Source organism: Pistacia vera, unplaced genomic scaffold (assembly GCF_008641045.1).
Source record: "Pistacia vera cultivar Batoury unplaced genomic scaffold, PisVer_v2 Contig151, whole genome shotgun sequence".
NCBI classification, from domain to species: Eukaryota; Viridiplantae; Streptophyta; class Magnoliopsida; order Sapindales; family Anacardiaceae; genus Pistacia; species Pistacia vera.
The window spans coordinates 896,008-915,746 of record NW_022195586.1 but is presented as its reverse complement, the minus strand read 5'-3'; the positions used below and the strand labels follow the sequence as shown (position 1 = coordinate 915,746).

The 19,739-nt window shown below is 34.0% G+C and overlaps 2 protein-coding genes across 3 annotated transcripts; one reads left to right on the top strand and one right to left on the bottom strand.

The window, feature by feature from the left end:
- The first annotated feature begins 710 nt into the window (after nucleotides 1–710).
- LOC116124308 (ABSCISIC ACID-INSENSITIVE 5-like protein 2) lies at nucleotides 711–6,916 on the top strand. 2 transcript variants are annotated; one of them, XM_031410024.1, is made up of 4 exons: nucleotides 711–873; nucleotides 1,853–2,793; nucleotides 2,892–2,963; nucleotides 6,616–6,916. In XM_031410024.1, exons 2-4 carry the CDS (start codon nucleotides 1,984–1,986, stop codon nucleotides 6,694–6,696), a joined length of 963 nt encoding a protein of 320 aa, XP_031265884.1. In that variant the 5' UTR covers nucleotides 711–873; nucleotides 1,853–1,983; the 3' UTR covers nucleotides 6,697–6,916. The 2 variants fall into 2 exon arrangements, with proteins under 2 accessions (XP_031265884.1, XP_031265885.1); XM_031410025.1 differs by lacking the exon at nucleotides 711–873 and adding an exon at nucleotides 1,080–1,443.
- Nucleotides 6,917–7,158: 242 nt separating this feature from the next.
- LOC116124304 (protein argonaute 4A-like) lies at nucleotides 7,159–12,592 on the bottom strand. The gene is made up of 22 exons (XM_031410020.1): nucleotides 12,365–12,592; nucleotides 12,032–12,237; nucleotides 11,589–11,804; nucleotides 11,364–11,500; nucleotides 11,186–11,283; nucleotides 11,000–11,097; nucleotides 10,739–10,910; nucleotides 10,533–10,649; nucleotides 10,339–10,446; nucleotides 10,187–10,249; nucleotides 9,990–10,103; nucleotides 9,727–9,892; nucleotides 9,531–9,643; nucleotides 9,291–9,428; nucleotides 9,029–9,159; nucleotides 8,848–8,910; nucleotides 8,690–8,753; nucleotides 8,502–8,613; nucleotides 8,334–8,407; nucleotides 8,129–8,223; nucleotides 7,988–8,019; nucleotides 7,159–7,370 (listed from the first exon to the last, which is right to left on the bottom strand). The coding sequence occupies exons 1-22, from the start codon at nucleotides 12,590–12,592 to the stop codon at nucleotides 7,195–7,197; spliced, it is 2,721 nt and encodes a 906-aa protein (XP_031265880.1). The 3' UTR covers nucleotides 7,159–7,194.
- Between the last annotated feature and the right edge of the window lie 7,147 nt (nucleotides 12,593–19,739).

Here is a 19,739-nt window from a genome sequence, read left to right as displayed (position 1 = left end):
AATGTCATTGGCTGCCTTGATAAGTGCTCTTGAAGCACAAGAACCAAGAAGGAAGATGATGAATGAGAATGGGTTAGAGGTTGCTCTATGAACGAATGCTAAGATTTCGGGAAAAGGTAAGGGATATGAAAATAGAAGAAGTCAAGCTTTTGCAACCATTGCAAAGAGAACAATCATTTAGAGGATGATTGTTGGTACAAAAATAAGCAAAACACATGTCGATTCTATAATAAATCGGGTCACTCTATGAGAATGTGATCAAAGGAAGAATAATCAACAATAAGAGCAAACTAGTGAACCATAGCAACAAGTAAACGTTGTGAAAGAAGAAGATGAGGGAGAAGAAGAACTGTTGTTCACTGCATTGATTATGGACACTAAGGAGCAAAACAATTAATGGTTTATTGACAACGGATGCACTCAACACATGACTAGCAAAGTGGAGATGTTCACTCAATTGGAGGACATGAAGGGAATTGTGAGATTGGGTAATTGAGACAAAGTGCCAATCAAATGAAAATATAACATTGCTGTTTCAACATTAAAATGTACTAAATTAATTTTTGATGTTCTTTTAGTTCCTGATTTAAGTCATAATTTGCTAAGTATTGGACAAATGATAAAAAAAGNAAAAAATGAAAACAAAATGGGCCAATTAAAACAGTTTGTTTTAATTTTATAAAATAATAAAATATTAAGCATACGGTTTGGGGAGTTGCTTTTGTTTCTCTCTCTTATTGTCTTTCTTCAAATGCCCAAAAGAAGAAAAAAAATAAAATTAATACAAACAAAGTGCTGATGATTTCATCTCAATACTTTCTTTGAACCCATTCTACTTCAAATCTTTTCAGTTTCACTCTCTTAACTCACAAAGTAAGCAGTTTTTTTCGTTTAATATTTTTAATGTTTTCGACTTTTTCATGTTTGTGAACTCACTCTTTTACAAAAATTTCATTTTTTTTTTTGTTTTTCACTAATTTTTACATGCGGGAAATTTTTTATTTTGTTTAAGGAGTTTGATCTGATGTGGGTTTTGATTTTCATTTCATTTGGATTGTTGTATGATAGTTTTTTCTTAGCTTGTGTGTTGATTTTTAAGCATTGATTTGGTTCATGCCAATTTTTTCTTTGGGTTTTGATCTTGGATTATGGTAATGCTGTGTTTGTGGGCTGTTTTTGCATCTGGGATTTGAGTTTCAAGGCTTTTGATCAATAGAAGTTTGTTCTTGTAGCATTTGGTTTTGCATGCAAGAGATTTTACTTATCTAACTTTTATTCGCACCTTGTTTTCCTTTCTGTTTGTCTTAGATTCTGTGCTGGTAAAGTTGTATCCTTTGTAGGATATATTTTAGATTTAAAGTCGGGTTTGTTTTGTTTATTTGGATTGTCATGCAGAGAGGTTCACGGTTTCTGAGTTTAAGTTTGTTTGAAGACTGGCTAGAGGTGGATCTTCTTGACCTTCTAAGAAAGTGTTTATCACTTTTATTCAATTACATTAAAGGATTTTCAACTACAATTAATGGGTTTTTTAATTTTTATTTTATCTTTGATTAATATCTGTGATTAGTTCTGCATGTCTCTTATTTAGAGTTTTGGGTTTAGGGTTTGAGGCAATTTGATTGATGGAAGATTAGTGTGTACCTTTATGTGGTCATCTTTTTATTTATCCTTCAATTTGCATGTATAGAGTAAAACTTTATGATCATATTCAAATTTGTTTTAAATGAAAATTTATATGGATGGTTTTTGCCCTCAATATGAAATTGTCTTATTGAATAAATATAATTTCAGATCAGCTGAAGTGAGATAATCTGAATGGACTAGTGGTCTAACCTTGACCTGGTCTTTTCAGGTACTGATTTTTGGGCTGTGTTTGAGGTTCTGGTTCACGTCATTTCCGTGCCAACTTTTGGCCTATCGTTATCGTTTTTTTGGATTGGAGTTTGAGATCTTGGAATGTCTGTTTACAGTGAAGGTTGTTGAATGGGGATTCAGACAATGGGGTCTCAGTGTGATGGTAGTAGTAATGGTAAACAGTCTCAGTTTCAACCGTTGGTAAGACAAAATTCAATGTACAGTCTCACACTTGATGAGGTCCAAAATCAGTTGGGTGACTTGGGAAAACCACTCACCAGTATGAACCTAGATGAGCTTCTGAAGAACGTTTGGACAGTTGAGGCTAACCAGTCTATGAGTTTGGAAATGGAGGGCACTGAATTGGCCAATCAAAATGCTCTGCAGCATCAGGCCAGCCTGTCGTTAACTGGTGCTCTAAGTAAGAAGACAGTTGACGAGGTTTGGAGAGATATTCAGCAAAACAAAAATAGTGGGGAAAGGAAGTCCAGGGAACGACAGCCTACTTTAGGAGAGATGACTTTGGAGGATTTCTTGGTGAAAGCAGGAGTTGTAGCGGAGGGATCTGTGGACCAAAAAACTGGTGGTCCTGTTCTTAGCATTGACCAAAATTTAACACCACAGTTTCCACAAGGTCAATGGATGCAATACCCACATCCGCAATATCAGCAAGCACAACAAAGTATGATGGGAGTTTACATGCCAGGGCAGCCTATACCACAGCCACTGCACATGGGGACAGGTGCTATAATGGATGTTTCATACGCAGATAATCAGGTGGCCTTAACTTCACCTTCAATGGGAACGTTATCAGATACACAGAGTCTTGGAAGGAAAAGAGGCACCCCGGAAGAAATAATTGAGAAGACTGTTGAGAGGCGGCAAAAGAGGATGATAAAGAACCGGGAGTCTGCTGCACGTTCACGAGCAAGAAAGCAGGTAGACTTTCAGTCGTTCTTGTTTTTCAAATGAATAATGATGTTTAGTTTTGCCTTTTCTTCTTGTTCTCTTGTGACCACGAAGTTAACTCTGGACAGGCGTACACTAATGAGCTGGAGAACAAAGTTTCTCGTTTGGAAGAGGAAAATGAAAGGCTGAGGAAACGGAAGGTTGGATTTGTCTATTATGATATACTTGTTACTTTTTTTCCTTCTGATTTTATTTTTATAAAATTCCCTGCAGTCTCCAAAGCAATTCAGCCACATGCTTTCTCCCTCTCATCCTCAAAGTTGATGAAAATAAATTTGAATAGATAGTTTGCTTCCAATTGTCATACCTTCTCCTTTATTTGTCCATTGTTTTGTCAAAGTTTCGAACATGTATGCATTAGGTTTAAAATTGATTGAACCACAGAGGATTCATACATTTGTGTCCATTTTTGTTGCAAACAAACACTCAACTGTCATGTATTATTTCAACTGATTCCATAGATGTCTGAGAATTGTGACTTTTAATGGTGCATGAATGATATGTTATTTGGCTTGACTTTGGTGTTGTCTATTTTGAATTGTTTCATTTGTATAACATTGGGTTTTAGTAGTCTGTTTAATTTTTATGGTCATATCAAATCATCATACTTTATTCTTCTTTATTCATAACGACTGAGATGCTGTTGGCGTGGGTTCTGTTGTCTTCAAAGTTATGTTATGTCTGAATTGTATGCATTTGGGTTTTAGTGGTGGAATACTGGTTTATTTCTCTTAGTTTATAATGTCTGTTTCATGATTCTTCTTGGAAAAAGAAATTGCAGACCTATGTCTAGTGGCATACAATTCCGAAGATTGCCTATTTCTTGTGTTTGTTGGCAAGCAAAGTAGAAAATGAAATTTATTTAAGGAAGATTCTTTACAGAAGGTCTAAGGATTTTCTTCCTGTCTAGTGGGTAGTGGAAGGGATTGAAAGAAAAGGGAATTGCCTGCCCGTGGTTTATTTTATTTTATTTATAGTACTCTTTAAATAATTTCAATTGCCTATGATTATATTGTACTTCTGTGATGGATGAGTTCAAATTGTATCACTTCGATTACTTATAGTTTTGTTTACATTCTTGGTCATTATCCTTCCATACTTCTCTGTGCAGTAGATTTAAAATGCATACATGAGCGTAGGCTTATTAGTAATCTGAGGTTTCAACGGCTTTTTTTTTTTTTTTTAATTATGTATCACATAGTTGTTTTTCTGCATAGAGGCTATCATAGAGAGAGTTACAGCCAGTGAATTTATTTTTGACGAATGTAATCATCGTATCTTGCTCACTTCCCATTGCCGCAACAGCTTAGGATTGGCATAGGCAACATTGTCCTTGAAATCTTATCCACTATCTCCTGTCTTGGATTTTCTTACGTTGCTGCTTTTCACCTGTTTCATAGATCTAGGCAGAAGTTTATTAATGTAGAGACGACTGGCTTTTTATATTCTAAGTAGGTCCTTTCCTTGTTAGTTTAGTGTGTTAAAACCATGTTTAGTTTCTTCTCTATTTTCTTAATGTCTGAAACCACTGTTGTTTTCCTAGATAGGATGAGCTTCAGTGGATCTGACAAATTTAATAGTTTTTTACTAATATCCTGTGTCTTCATGATAATATAAGAATAACCCAATTATTAGGCTAATCCCGTCCATGTTTTGGGGACATAAACCACTGTGTTATACTTAATTTAACTTCATTGATATCTTCATTTTTCCCATTAAGTTTCTTTCTTTCTTATCGAAGGACTCATAAATATTCCTTTTGGATGATAACAAGATCTATTTTGGCCTTTTGATGATCATTTAACCAGTCAGTTCTCTGTGATGTTTTCATTCACCTTTGTATTCTAGAGTGGCAGCTTCACTCTTTATCACTGAAGAGTTCATCATGATCAACATTTATATCTCTCATTTTCTGTTTCCTTCATGTCCCAGTGAGATGAAAAATTCTTCTTTTGTAGTTATTTTACAATGTCCTTAAAAAAGAAAAGGGGCATTTTCAATGATTCCAGTTTGCAGTTGTGAGAGATGTTGGGATGCTATTTTTTTTCCCTTTTTGAGAAAGGGAAAAAGAATTTGGTGATTATGGCTCAGGGAATAAGTTTGGCATTCATGGAGAAAGTCCTTGATCTGCATTTTTGTTTCACATTTCTCCATATGATATATAGACATCTATATGCTCTTTTGCAAAGTGTAAGGACTGTAACTATCATTTTGCAAGTTTTGGACTATGCGTGACCCTTGCTTTGGCCTGTTTGTCCTTAAAGAACAATATTTAGAAATGGTTTTTGCTAGTTGTGGTTCACAGAGAGGTTTTTAGCTGTCTATGTACAGTGTGGTTTCCCCTCCTTAGGGATGTTTGTCTTCAAACTGGTCTCTGGTTCATATTCATATCTTCTTCACTGTTCAATCTTAAAGAAGAAAACAACAAAAACACTCACCTGCTGTAAATGTGTTTGTCATTTAGTGGGCAAGAAAAGCTGATGGGCCGTTTTGCTGTAGTTCAAACTTTCTGTAGCAGTAAATGCTTCTCAAAACTTCAAGGAATGTAAGGATGTGGTGACTTCCTCCTATTCTTCCAAACTGCTGCATTAGATAAAGTTGTAATCCTTTTACAATTTCATTGGTAATTTTTTGCTTTCAATTTTGGTCTTTGAACAGCTGATATGGGTTATGACTCCATTGAGTTGAGTTTAGTCAGTTGTCAGCTGTTGATGATGTTGTGGAAACAGTGTCTCAGCTCAACTGGAGATTCCTTCCTAGGTCTTTGGTGAAATCCCTCTAGTGGAGGTTTGCCATAGGTCCTACATCAGTACTTCGTATGATAGCTCACCTTAACATCAGTGTCTATTACATGTGAGATATCATAGTATTATCTAGTTTCCATTCTACCACCCCAGCTCAGGGAAGAGAGTCTCTGCCCCAGTTAATAAATAGAGCAGTAATACTGTTCAAGGCAATGCTACTGTAGCTAAGAGGTTTCAGAGTGATTTTCAAAGTTCAAGTTAATAAACTTCTTGTGAAGAAAGTATGAAGTTTTTCTGATATATGCTTATGTAAGAATAAAAATTCTTTCTGTTCAACTATATAATACTTAAAGCCCTGTCTGTCTTTTCATTCTTCAAAGAAGCTTATATTTGCCTTTGAGGTAGAAATCTACCATATTGCCTGAGGAATATAGAATGAGTCCATGCTTCTTGCATTTTGGAGGATGTATGAGCGATTAGAACTAAAATCAAGTTTTAGTTGAGACATGACAATTGCCTAAATATATTTAAGATATATTGCTATTTTATTATTTTTATTTTTATTCTTACTTTTAATCATTTAAGCATTTGTCACTCCTGGCATTGGCTTGTGCACGGACATAAATGTCTTTCTTATAAGCCTCATCTGACATTTCCATTTTTGCGTGTTTGCCTTGCTAATGCCAATTGGTGAATCGCAAATTTATGGGTACTTGAGTTCCTGTTGCCTTGAGAGATTGTTTCTTGTGTTCTTGCACCTGCTGTTCTTTAAGATTTCTATCTTCTGCTTCAAGTATCTATTACATAGTACTTATTCTCTTGAACTTCTTCTCGTCTCTTCTGACAGAATTTTGTTGAATACTATCTTACATGATCATGATGTTTATTACATTGTTATGATTAAAAATTATCGTTTTCTTTATCGATAGAAAGCTTTTCGATGCATGAAACACATTTGAAATTTTTAGCCATGAAGGTGTTCAATGCACATCTAAATATTCCAAATCCTTTTCCCTCTTAGTTATTGATAATTTTCTTAAACTTGCAGGAGCTTGAGAAGCTGTTGCCATGTGCTCCACCACCTGAGCCGAAGTATCAGCTTCGCAGAACGACATCAGCCCCATTCTAACATCTTTTACGCTGTGGGAAAGTTTTGTAGATATGACGCATCCCAAGTTGTCTCTTTTAGTTAAAGCTAAGCGAGTTCTGTGTCTGGATGTTGTAAAGCAGCAATCTGTTGCTTCTGGCATTGATGGTTTGGTTCTCCATGAGGTTTTTCTTGTGACAACTTATCTGTGATATCAGTTGCATTATAATTTTCATGGTACACTGTACTTATCACCATTGAGTCTCTTTTGATCTCTTTAGATTTGTTCAAAAAAAAAAAAAAAAAACAATGTAGTTGAGTTCTTACAAATGTTCAGTATATAGTCTCTCTTTGTCGCTGTTAAATCTTTTTGAGTTAGCATGATTATCTCATCGCTTACTTACCAATTTTAGGTTCTTATCTGAGTGAATATATACTTCTGGGCACAGTTATAGCAGAGTTGTAAACATAGAATTTAGAAATCTCCGAACTCGCTTTCCCAGCAAAAGCTTGTTTAACAGAACATTGAACAGTAATTTTTTAACAGAAAAACATGGAATTATGGACATATTTATGCAGTCTAGGCATTTCAGGCACTGGAACAGCAGCAGCACTTGTGACACCATTGTGACAAGATGATGTCTCAGACATTTCATCAAACTTCATAAATTGTCCCATCTGAGCCGCCGCCAAGTGGGCGTAGCATACTGGAGCAACTGCATGCATACAAAAATTTTAGAGCCTCAGCAAAGTCAGGTTGATTAGTTTTCGAGTAATTCCTCTATAAATTCATATCACTAATTCTAGTTCTCAAAATGTCTTAAAGTTTTGTTTAGAAGACAACAAATAATTACAAAAATAGTTGGAACTTGGTATACGTTTAAATTACTTAGTATGGTCTAACACAGTCTAGTGTGATTTAATCATGCTGTTAAATGCTAAATTATCAAGCTTAATATGGTTTAACATAGTTTAAGGTTATATGTTAGAGAATATATCTTTTGATTTACTAAGACAATAATTGGTAATTCACTTGATTTTACAGTCAGATTAGTCCTTTTAATAAGACCTTTACATTTTGTACTTTGTTATTAGTGGCTAAGGTATTATGACTAGCGATATGGGAACTTATAATATAACATGCAGTCGTGCGTTTCATAACACAGCTTGATTACCAACGATGTTACTGGTAACAGCAACATAGCCAGAATCCCAAATCTTTTGAAATTTTGAGGTCACATCATGCCTTTTGTTTCAATTTTTCCTTTACTATGAAGTATGTCAATTAATCTTAAGTAAACTAAAGAGGGAGGGGAGATAATAGATTCATTACCTAGTGAAACGGCAGTGGTGCTTCTTTGGTACCTGCATCATTTAGAAACCAGTAGTGTTAATTCTACAAAGAAAAACTGAAGATGGCATTGACAAGGCAACATTTATGGTATTAAACTTTTATACTTTCGATAAAACTTACACATATGACAGAGAATGCACAAGCTCCTGCAATTCATCTGCTGAAAAACCAAGTTCATCATGTAGAACATGATAATGTACCGGTCGAGTCGTGCCCTGCATACAGAAAACGTAAACATTATTCTTTAGCCTCTCAGATATACTTTTTGGAAAACATGGACAGTTTTTATTCATGATGGCGAAGGTAGAGTAGAAACAATACTTACAATCATCCCAGCATGAGCACACAGGTAGAAGTCATAGTTCCTTGGATGACAAATACTGTTGTCAACGACGGTACCTGCATGAAAAGTAATCAAAGTGAAAGGTTAATGTTCGGTGAACGAATTGCAAGATCTTTGCATAACCTTTTCTAGAGATGGCAAATGACTAACCAGGTGGAACGTTCTGTGGTGAATTTCGTTGGAAGAACTTTGTATGGTGATTTTTTTGTGCTATAATCACCATGAACCTCGGAGACCAGTTCACATCCTTGAACTTGCAGGCCTGGAAACGATAACCGATTACAATCACAAAAAACAGTAGTATTTCTTGAAGTTAAAGCAGGGAAAGTCGTGAATACCTCAATAATCTGCTGCAGTTCCATATTTAAGACCTGATTGAACTGCGATTCGCTTACTCCATCCCTGAAATAAACAGAAAAATATCCACTGATAAGCTAAAGAAAACATCCTAGGAAAAAAAAACAAGAAAATGCTCAAGAAAATGCTGGAATGCTACCTGAAAATAATGATCTGATCCGGTTTCTTCCCTGAAGAATTATAAAAATCATCTAGCAATTCGCTGAAATCAAAGAGAAGAAAGAATGGTGCCAAAATCAAGTTGTCAAATAGATTTAACAGAATAAGCAGACAAAATTACAATTGAAAATTGAAGAAACAAAGGAAATTCTTCGCTTCACCTTATGATACCATTGTCTTTTGTATCAGATACAGGATTGAAAAGATTAGCAATCATCTCAGCTTTTGGTGATTGAGTACGAACTGAAGCTCGGTAATGAGAAACTGATGGCCAATTTCTGGAACTAACCACCTTAAAAATTCAACAGAGATGTAACCACAAGGACAAGAAAATGTCAAATAACTCGGCTTCTCAACAAGCAAATGTATATAGTAGTAGTTTTGCAGTGAAGCACAGAAGGTTTCAAGAAAATCAGGTAATACCGCAGCAATAGATGGTACATCTGAGCGGCCTGGAGAGCCGTGTGACACATCCATTCCCAGAATCATGGTGGGAATCTTAGGAACCAAAGGAAAAAAAGTAGAATTCTCCATTTTTAATGAGGAATTCATTCCTCCAAGCTGTAGAAATTAGAAGAAAATCAATCAGTTCAAGACATAGAAGTTGAATATACTGAACAAAAGAAGACAATGAACACGGACTTATCACTGCAAACAATTTACCTTGGCATTAATTTTCAAGAGGACATTTGTAATGTACTGGTCATTGATTTTTATTGGTGCAATGCATTGTGTTGGAACTCCAAGCTCCACAAGACATTTCCTCTTCCATGGACCTTAAATTCGAAAACCTTATGGTAAGTACAAACAGAATTGAAGCTGCAGGGGAATGAAGGTTAATATACAAAAATGTGCCAACCATATATTTCGGAGTTCTTTCTTTCAGGAAGAATACACAAAAGAAGCTGTGGCGGTGCAAGAAGTTTCGACTTAGCCATTTCAATCATTTTATCTACTCGATATGAAGCTGGCTCTCGGCTAACTTGACAAATCTCTTCGAAAACCTCAAATGTACTGTTTAAGTTCTATGGTACAAAAATTATTGAAAAACAAGTCTAAGGTGTTAGAGATTTTGCAATTGAAAAAAGTTGATGAAATAGATTTCATAGTGTAAGCACTCACAATTCCTTTCATTTCTGCACATCTGAGTAGAGTATTGCACAGGTTGCGCCTATCATAGCGAGCAGAGAAGTTTACAATAGCCCAAGTTTGAATAGTCACTGGATTCACTAGTTTCTGTAGGAATATATAGTGTATTAATGTCAAAAGTCATTGAATTGATGTGAAATACAGTCAAAAGAACATCGAAAAATCAGCACCTTGTCGTTGAAGTTCCATCGACCATTTCTAGGATAGAAGTCCTTGTTATTTCCCACTTTTAACTGCATTAGTCACTCAAAAGATGAACTACTTTGAAGCAAATCAATTTTTACAGATGTAAAATACATGGAAAAGTTAGCTTGCTACTTACGCTAGGGGTTGGCAGAACACGACCTCTAACCTCAGTAAATTGATTATCGATTGAAATTGCAAACGAACGAAGAAGTGGATCAGCATTATAGTTGTTAGTCCTCAGTGCCTGCGCTTAGAAGTACTTTGTTAAAATGCAGAAACCAGACCAAATATGACATGGGAATGGTATCAGTAAATGAGAATAGAACCTACATCGCGCAAAATGTCCATGCGTTCTGTGGGTTTTTGCCTTGATTTCTCCACAAGTGTAGCCCTTTGCTGATTAGTCAATGCCTTTGTATAGCGCTGTAACGAAACCAATGTGCAAAGCTACATGACAGAAACAGCATATACATTACAATGTTGTACTTTGTTTCATAAGTGAATACATTGAAGATATTGATATATCAAACAATCACCTCAAGAGGCAAGTATGATGGACGCTTCGGTTTCCCAACGTTGATGCAAGGAAATTCAGCTGAATAATGCAAACTGATTCCACGATGATTCACGAAGTAATCAAAGACTGTTATCTCAACAGATTGAACTTCATTGCCCTCTTGCCCTCCACCCTTTTGTTTCAAATCAAACCTATAAGATGTTGAACTCATTGTTAGCAAATAGCAATGTGATTTCTTCATGAACTGAACAAAACCTGATAAAGAAGATCAAGAACTCACGTTTGCTGTCCGCACGGTAAGTCACTTAATCCGGTGATTTTGTACTCGATGTTAGAGTGATTGGTCTTTATCCTCAGATTTTTCAGCATTCTCTTAGCCTGGGGGTATCAAATTCAATCAAGATCCAAATTAAGGTACACTTTTTTCATCAAACAAAAATCAACATTGATGGGAAGATTTTATTACCTTGTTCCAGTCAACCTGATGAGGATCTTTAACATTCTGGTTCGTCAAGAGAAAGTCCACCACTGGTCCTGGCTTCACTATCATTGTAGTGGACACATCTGTACCAAACAAAGACAGAAATCAATTCAAATGCGGCTAAAGAATATTAGAAAATTGCAGTAAAGCAACTTGAACTTACCCATGTTCAAAGTTAGACCTCGCTGTGTGGCACGGATACTCGAATGGAAACCTCTGCATCCCAAAACCCCACCCCCCAAGTCGACGAAATTCCCAGGATTGTTGTGGAAAAATGACTGCCGGACAAGGAGACAACCCCTGAAAGAAAGAACAAAAGTGAGAAATATACAACAAAAAGGAGTAACAAGTAAAGCCAAGATGAATCGCAAAACAAAATTGAACATACTGATTTGCTGCATTCTGCCTCAGTATGATGTCAAGAACTCTCACAGCTTCTTGAAAATGTTCTGACTGCTGACCTCTTAGCACATTCGCAATAGATTGTACAGGGATTTTTGCAGCAAAACTAATCTCAGCCTTGATTGTTTTCGACCGGTATGGACGCTTCATTCGCTTCCGGTCACTTGCTTCTGGACTTCCATCATGGTCATGGCCTCCAATTCTGCAGAAACAGATCCTCCAAATCAGTTGCTTAAACAAATTAACAAGTAATGGGGTTGTCTTAGACACACGTTACGTTAGCATTTGGATGTATAAAAGAATGTTTATTTTTTATTTTATTTTATACATAATATGCATCCAAATAAGTGAATATTTTGTGTTTTTAGGGCATATATTGAAAAGACAACCCGAAGTAATGAATAAATTTAGAGCATAGAAAAAATTTACCTATTCAAGGAGGTATCTTCCATTACAACTGTGAACTCAAACTTGATACTTGGCAGAGAACCAATAGTAAACAAGCTCTTCTCCCCATCATACGCAAAACGTTTACCCCCAAGATCAGATGCATAGGTGGCCTGAACTTTGTCGATAACTCTTCTTCCGATATCTTTCCCATCAACAGGATGACCATCTTCATAAAATAGAGCAACCTGCCCCAATAAAAAACATAGAAGTTATCACTTGATTCAGTAGCTTGAGCTAAGAGTTAAGTTTTTCTAACAGGAAGAATGATAAAATTTAGATAATCTCCGGAAAGAGTGAGAGAGAGATGCATACATTGTAGTGGAAGTAGTCGTCATTTGTCTTTGAGACATAAACTTTGAAGTGATTGGCCAAAAGATCAATCTCCTTCCCTGCTTTTCCAACACCAGGCCTTGCCATTGGGAGACGTTGTGGAGCTTTTACTTTCTTTGATGCTTCAGGAACTTGCAGGGGCACAATATCTGAAGGGATAACAGGTGGAGGTGGTGGCAGAGATTCTAGTCCTTTAGCTGGAGATCCCATTTTTGACTAGCTGTTGATCAGAGAGGAGAAAAACGTGTTACCCAGAAAATTTCAATACAAGAGTTTATGAGTAATGCTAGGTCACAATACCAAAGTGGTAACTCCCAATTTGTCAGCTTGTAATATGGTTCCGTTTGCTTGCTATGGATCTTGTATATTTAATTGCGAGTTGACCAATTACGAGCTGCAACCAAACACTTTACAAAATACTTTCAAACGTGTAATCAAACAATTTAAAAAACACATTTGAGATGTAATCAAACATAATTAAAAAAAAAAAAAAAAAACACTTTTTGAGATCCTATCAATGCTTATAATTTTAAATAAACTCTTTTAGTTAATAGATAAATGTAATGGACTCAACTATTCCGACAAGAATGGTGACATCAAAGGTCTTAAAAATCTATTTAAGAAGTTCTCAATCGGACATTAGACAATTAAAGAGGATCGTGAGCTTTATAAAAACATAAAATACGTCAATTTCCGTTAAGTTGAATTAGAAAATGAGAGAAAATAAACATTATATTTTTGGTTATATTAAATGTAAAATTACTACTTATTTCAAGTAAGTGAGTACTTAAAAAGACTATTAATTTAAATGACATCAGGAGTTTATTCTAACATCTTTTATCCAGCAAAGAAGGAAAAATTAGAAAACGAACTTTGAAGCTACAATATTATAGAATCCTAAAAGGAATAAATTAACAAGTCCCTTGTCTCCGGAATTTCAAGTACTTACAGAAAAAAGTGCTTTTATCTAAAACTTATTATTTGTACCAAAGCACTTCTGCAGAGGGAGACATGCTATTTAATGGTTTACATCAGTAATATTAGTACAGAAAAACCATTGATTTGACTCCATAGTGGAGTTTTTTTTTTTTTTTTTTTTTTTTGGTTGGGTAACCTGGGATTTTAGGCTAGTTTGTATATATCTTAACTAATTTTTAGGGTTATTAGGTACTTTATAAACCTAAAGGACTGTTAATCCACAATATTATTTTAGTAGATGGTACCAAAGTTAAAAGAAGGAAACAAACCTCTTTGACCGTTATATTAACCTTGACCACCCCATAGTTGAGTTTTTGATTGAAGTTAAAATAAATCAAAGACAATACAAGGTATATTTTATATCATAATACAATAATACACAAAGACAAAGCATATTGAGCAAAGAGAGCACAGAGAGAAAAAAAAGCGTGAATATTGCAAGCTGGGATCTTAAATATATTTTCCAAAATCATTAAAACAGAAGAACAAAATAAGAAGGTAAGACCTACAGAGAAGAACACAGCTGTAAAACCACTTCCAAAACACACTCCAAGTCTTGAAAAGAAAAAAAAAAAAAAAAAAAGGAGAATAAGAATGTAACAACCACAGATGGTTAAAATTCACCCTTACAAACCGGTTTGTAAGGGGAGGGTGTCCAGTGCCCACGTGGTAGGATCTTACAAAGAAGAAACAATGGAACCAGCAAAAAGAATACAATAACATAACAAATACCTCACAAAGTAATAACAAAAACGAAGCAAGAACAAGAAAGCAAAAGAAACTCCAGGTTACAGAAGCAAAGAATGTACCAGTGTGGCAGGTTTCCGCTAAAGGGTTTTCTTAGTTTTGCGAGAGCAGAAGAGAGGAGAGAAGTGTTGTAATATAGTTATAGTAAGAGTGTGGACGCATGGAAGGGAAGATTTGTAAGTATAGTATTATTGTTGAGTGATGCTATGGGTACTAACGGATGGGTATTAATCTGTGTACTAACTAAAATATAGTATCCATATTATATGTATAGTATCTGTATTATACTTTAATTAGTACACAGATTAGTACCTATCTGTTAGTACACAAAGTATTATTCATTATTGTTAAGATAAAGTAATATGGGGATCGTTTAATTAATAATTTGCTACTTAAAGGAATCACATAGAACGACTACAAATTGATTTGACCCGTCTCCAGACTTTCAACTACTTACAGTAAAGAGCTTTCTTTTGTTCAGAACTTTACAATTTGCACCAAAACACTTCCAAAAACGTGTTCCCTAGAAAATTTCAATACAAAAGTTTAATCAACAAGAAGCTAAAAAAGCACTTACACGCAACCAAACACCCTGCAAAGTACCAAACAATTGAAAAAACACATTTGAGATTTAACCAAACATTAAAAAAAAAAAAAAAAAAAAACATTTTTTGAGATCCTATCAAAGTCAAACAGTCTAAAAAAGATTTTTCAAAAATGCTTATAATTTTAAATAAATTCAGATAACTTTGAACACTTGACCAAGTAGGCTCTCTGGTTTCTAACAATTCCTGATCAAACAGGCTTTCGGGTTTCCAACAAATTGGTACCAAAGATAGTAAAATATCACTACCACGTTGTCATAGACTCTTATGTTTAATGTGATGGACTCAACTATTCCGACAAGACGAATGGTGACATCAAAGTTCTTAAAAATCTATTTAAGAAGTTCTCAATTGAACATTAGACGATTAAAGAGGATCGTGAACTTTATGAAGACATAAAATACATCAGTTTCCTTTAAGTTGAATTAGAAAATGAGAGAAAATAAACATTATATTTTTGGTTATACTCAATGTTAAATTACTACTTATTTCAAGTAAGTGAGTGCTTAAAAAGAATATTAATTTAAATGACATCAGGAATTTATTCTAACATCTTTTATCCAGCAAAGAAGGAAAAAAAAAACGAAAAAAAAAACCTTTGAAGCTACGATAATATAGAATCCTAAAAGGAAGAAATTGACACGTCCCTTGTCTCTGGACTTTCACGTACTTACAGGAAAAACGCCTTTATCTAATACTTATTATTTGTAGAAAAGAGACAAACTAAAGTCACAATATTATTATGGTTAATGACCTCAAAATATGAACCTACGAATCCGAAGAAGAGATCAAACCTCCTTGCCTTTTTTTCAAAACTTAACAATTTGTGCCAAAACACTTCCAAACAGAGAGAGAGAGAGAGAGAGAGAGAGAGAGAGGCATGTTAATTAATGGTTTGCATCAGTATTAGTAACAGAGAAAAACCATTGATTTGACTACACAGTTGAGCTTTTGATTGAAGTTAAAATAAAGGGTAGGCAACACAAGTAAAAATATTATAAATTTATATAAAAGTTTAATAATATGCAAGGACGAAGCACATTGAACAAGAGAGAGAACAAGAAGAAAAAAGTCGCTGAGATCAAGAAAAAAGAAAAGATGAAATCGCCTTTTAACAATATTTTCTGAAATCATTAAAACAGAACAAGATAAGAGGGTAAGCAATACAAAGAAGAACACAGCAGTAAAACAGAAAACAAATATTTGCTTTCTGAAAAAAGAACTTCATCATGATAACTAAATAAATAACGCCATGCCGCATGAACAACAAAAAACCCTTCCATAGCACACGAGAACACAGGAAGACTTAAAAAAAAAAAAGGCAACAAGAAACAAAAGAACGCAATAATAAAACAAAAAACAAAGCGAGAACAAGAAAGCAAAACAAAACTCAAGGTTACAGAAGCAAAGAACATACCAGTTTGCAGGTTTCGGCCAAGGGTTTTCCAGTATTTGCAAGAGCAAAAGAGAGCAGAGAAGTGTTGCAATAGTTATAGTAATAGTGTAAACGTAACGAAAGGGGAAGCTTAAGAGTTTAGATTCTGAGGGGACTTAGCTTTTTGAGTTCCCTTTCATATTACAGTTTTTATCTTCAATCCAAACTGTCATAGAGTCATTAAATTACTGCAGAAAATTTAGCCATCCCCAAGTATATATGGATTCCGTACAAATAGGAATTTTTTTTTTTTTTTTGGATTTTCTTTAAATATTATATAGGAAAACTCTACACTACACTAGTAAAATAGCGACACGAAGGAGTAGCAAACTATACTTGTTCCCTTTTACTTTTTTTTTTTTTTTTTTAATTAGAAGGGTTTAAGGTTAATTGTAGTATATTAATTAAACAGTCGTTTATATTTATTTCCTTTACCTTTTGTTTTTTAATAAATAGGCTTTAAGGTTATTTGTATTCATATTAATTAAAAGGTTATCCTTATCGGTATTCAAAGGAGACATTTCAATGTACAATTAAATCTCGATAAACTAATACTTGATAAGTTGATATTCGATAAATTAATAATCTCGATTAAATAATATTTAAAGCGTCCTTTATACTTATTTCCTTTACCTTTTGTTTTTTAATAAATAGGCTTTAAGGTTATTTGAATTTGTATTAATTAAAAGGTTGTTCTTACCGGTATTCAAAGGAGACATTTCAATAATTAAACTTCGATAAACTAATACTTGATAAGTTAATATTTGATAAATTAATAACCTCGGTTAAATAATATTTTTGGCCGGTCTCAACTGGAGACCAATGTGGTAAATTAATAATTAATAAATTTATAAGATAATACATTAAAAAAAAAAAAAAAAACACATATGTACCATGTGATATATAAATTAATAATCTTCTTATACATCGAAAATATATATAACTTAGGTAGGAGGCATTTGTAAAATATAATTCCCATGTTACATATTTTTTCTTGAAATTGATGCCTTCTTGGAATGTATTTATATACCACAAGAGTAAATACAGATATTTACAAGGAGAAAACAAATTCCTATACACTAATAATTCTTATGCTCCATTAACTAAAGCTATTCCCTATACCACATTAGAATTGAATTTTTTTTTGAATTAGGTCCAGTTGGGGACCCAAATTGAAAATTTCGATTTTAATAAGCATGAAAAACCCTTTTTACAAAAATCAAAGAAAAGTATTCCAGAGAATCACTTTAAAATTCTTAGAAAAGGATCCCGAAACTATTCTAATACTCGGATTGGTGAGAGAACAAGTCTTTTATTGAATTTTCGCTTTGTATTTTAAATTCATTTTCAATGGGCATTCAAGTTATTTTATTTGCATTGACATCCCTTCGATTCGTATTATTTGCATTGAATTTATTGATTATTTTTCCTTAAAAGTAAAGACAGAGATGAGTTCACATAAATAAGAATCGTCAAATTCCGATTTCACATGAGTGAGTTATGATTTTTCAAAGTCATTGTTGCATTTTCCCCAAAAAAATTAACTGTGTACATTTTTTTGATTTGTCTCTTATTGCGTCTAATAATTTGTTTTGGGAATAAATTCTTTAAGCATAATACTATACATACAATATTTTTATACAACATTTCTCATACAACTTGATGTGGCAAAATATGATTGGTTGATTTTAAATTAAAAATAAACTTTCACCCAATCATCTTTTGCCATATTAGATTGTATGAGAAATGTTGTATGTATAGTATTACTCATTCTTTAATATTGACATTATGAAATACCTGTATTTTGTTTATTTTAAGTTAAGTTAATTTTTGTGATTTTTATGGGGTAACATGTAAGAAATTGAAACTTTTTGGGGTTGTTTTAGCAAAGAATAAGAACTAGTAGGGCCAATAAGTATTTTGGAAGGAGGACTTGAGTGCAATAAAGTGTAAACGTTTTTAAGGGGCAACTTGGAATTTATTAAAGACTAGGGGACTCTCTGATATTATGACATGCAAAATTTTCGAGGAGTTAAATTGTAACATATCAGAACTTTTGTTATATGATTTTGGGGTGTGATTTTTGACAATCAGAACCTTGGGGGGGCACATAGTGCCACCTTAAGGTGGACTAAAGGAAATTTTGAGGTGGCAGCACATGGTTTTAGTCCACGATTTTGGCAAAGTTTTTATAAAAGAAAAATTCCAGCAAATGAGAAGGGAGCGAAGAAGAAGAAGTTGACGAGAAATTTTGACACGAGAAAATGAGTTAGGAAAAGAGAGAGAGAGGGAGTTTTCCTTATATTTTTGCTTCCACCGTTTTGTTGTAAAATTTGAGAAAGAAAATTAAAATTTTAGAGTTGAAGAGGAGAGTGCCGAGAGGTATTTGAAGGAGAGAAAAATTTTAAAAATGTCTTGGTAAGAGGGGTAAGTGGAATAATGCATTCATTCCCATCCTAAGCTTTAGTCATCAACTCTTTCTTCCCTTCCTTGAGAATTTCTTAAATCTTTTGCAAAATTTTTGAATCAATTAGGTGAAGAAAGCCAAAGACCCGAGCATTTGAGTTAAAGAGAAAAGGGAGAAAGATTTGGTGTGGTGAGTGGAATTGTGTTTGCATAAAAAAGCATGCATCAAAAAAATAAAAAAATAAATAAAATTCATGTTTTGATTTATATGCATGTTGTTTTGTGATAAAAGATATTAAGGGTATTGTGTAATGAGCTTGATTGGTGCAATGGAAAAATCCAGCCAATTGGTGGGGGCTGGTTTGCTTGATTTGATGACTGAAATGCTTTGAGTTGAGTTAAAATAGTGGAGATTTAAATTGGAGGATTGCGGTAAGTGTTGAGGAAGTTTGCTTGACATTGAAATCTTGTTATATATGTTAATTGTTGAGTGAAATTTTGAATAAGTTTGAATGTCTTGCTGGTTTATGTTTCTGTTGCTAGGCTGGAAACCTTGAGAGGTGTTTGTATGAATTTGTTGCTGGAATTTGAGTTTAATATGAATGTTGCTAAATAAGCTTCTTTTTTTTGTTCGGCTAGGTATATTGGGAAGTTGCCGATAAAGCCTTTGTAAATTTCATGCGGCTGAGAAAGGTTTGTAGGGTGAAAATGGTTAGGGTGTGAGAGAAGGTTTAGCTTGATGAAAAGGTGAAATGTTTCAATAAAAAATTCTTTTATTTTGGGAAGCACCATACATCATTTACAAATTACAACAGTCCTTATTACATCATTCTTGCCCAGTAATAAAAGAAAGATTTATATTTTATTGAAAGTAGTATGGTTAAGTGTTTTTTTTTTAAATGAATTGCATGTCGCTGGGTAAATACTGTGTTCATATCATTTGAAATTAAGGGATTATTGATAAAACTTATTGGGCTCGGTGGTGTGGAAAGTGGAGAAAGAGCGATAAATTTTTTTCAATGTAGTGGGCAGTATGGTCTCTGGTAAGAAGGGGGAAATTGTCATGATTGAGAGTTATTTTGGTGGGTTGACTGCAAATATCAAAAGTTTTGGGGTACTAAAAATTTTCACATGAATGATGTTTTATTCTATTACAAGTTTTGCAGCCATGATTACATGCCCTTTT

Coding starts and splice junctions, on each gene's coding strand:
- LOC116124308 (XM_031410024.1), top strand. CDS start 1,984: ATGGGGATTCAGACAATGGGGTCTCAGTGTGATGGTAGTAGTAATGGT. Junction 2,794..2,891: donor GTTCACGAGCAAGAAAGCAG/GTAGACTTTCAG, acceptor AACTCTGGACAG/GCGTACACTAATGAGCTGGA. Junction 2,964..6,615: donor AAAGGCTGAGGAAACGGAAG/GTTGGATTTGTC, acceptor TTAAACTTGCAG/GAGCTTGAGAAGCTGTTGCC.
- LOC116124304 (XM_031410020.1), bottom strand. CDS start 12,592: ATGGGATCTCCAGCTAAAGGACTAGAATCTCTGCCACCACCTCCACCT. Junction 8,911..9,028: donor AAAGACAATGGTATCATAAG/GTGAAGCGAAGA, acceptor CTTTGATTTCAG/CGAATTGCTAGATGATTTTT. Junction 7,371..7,987: donor CACCACTGCCGTTTCACTAG/GTAATGAATCTA, acceptor GTATGCATGCAG/TTGCTCCAGTATGCTACGCC.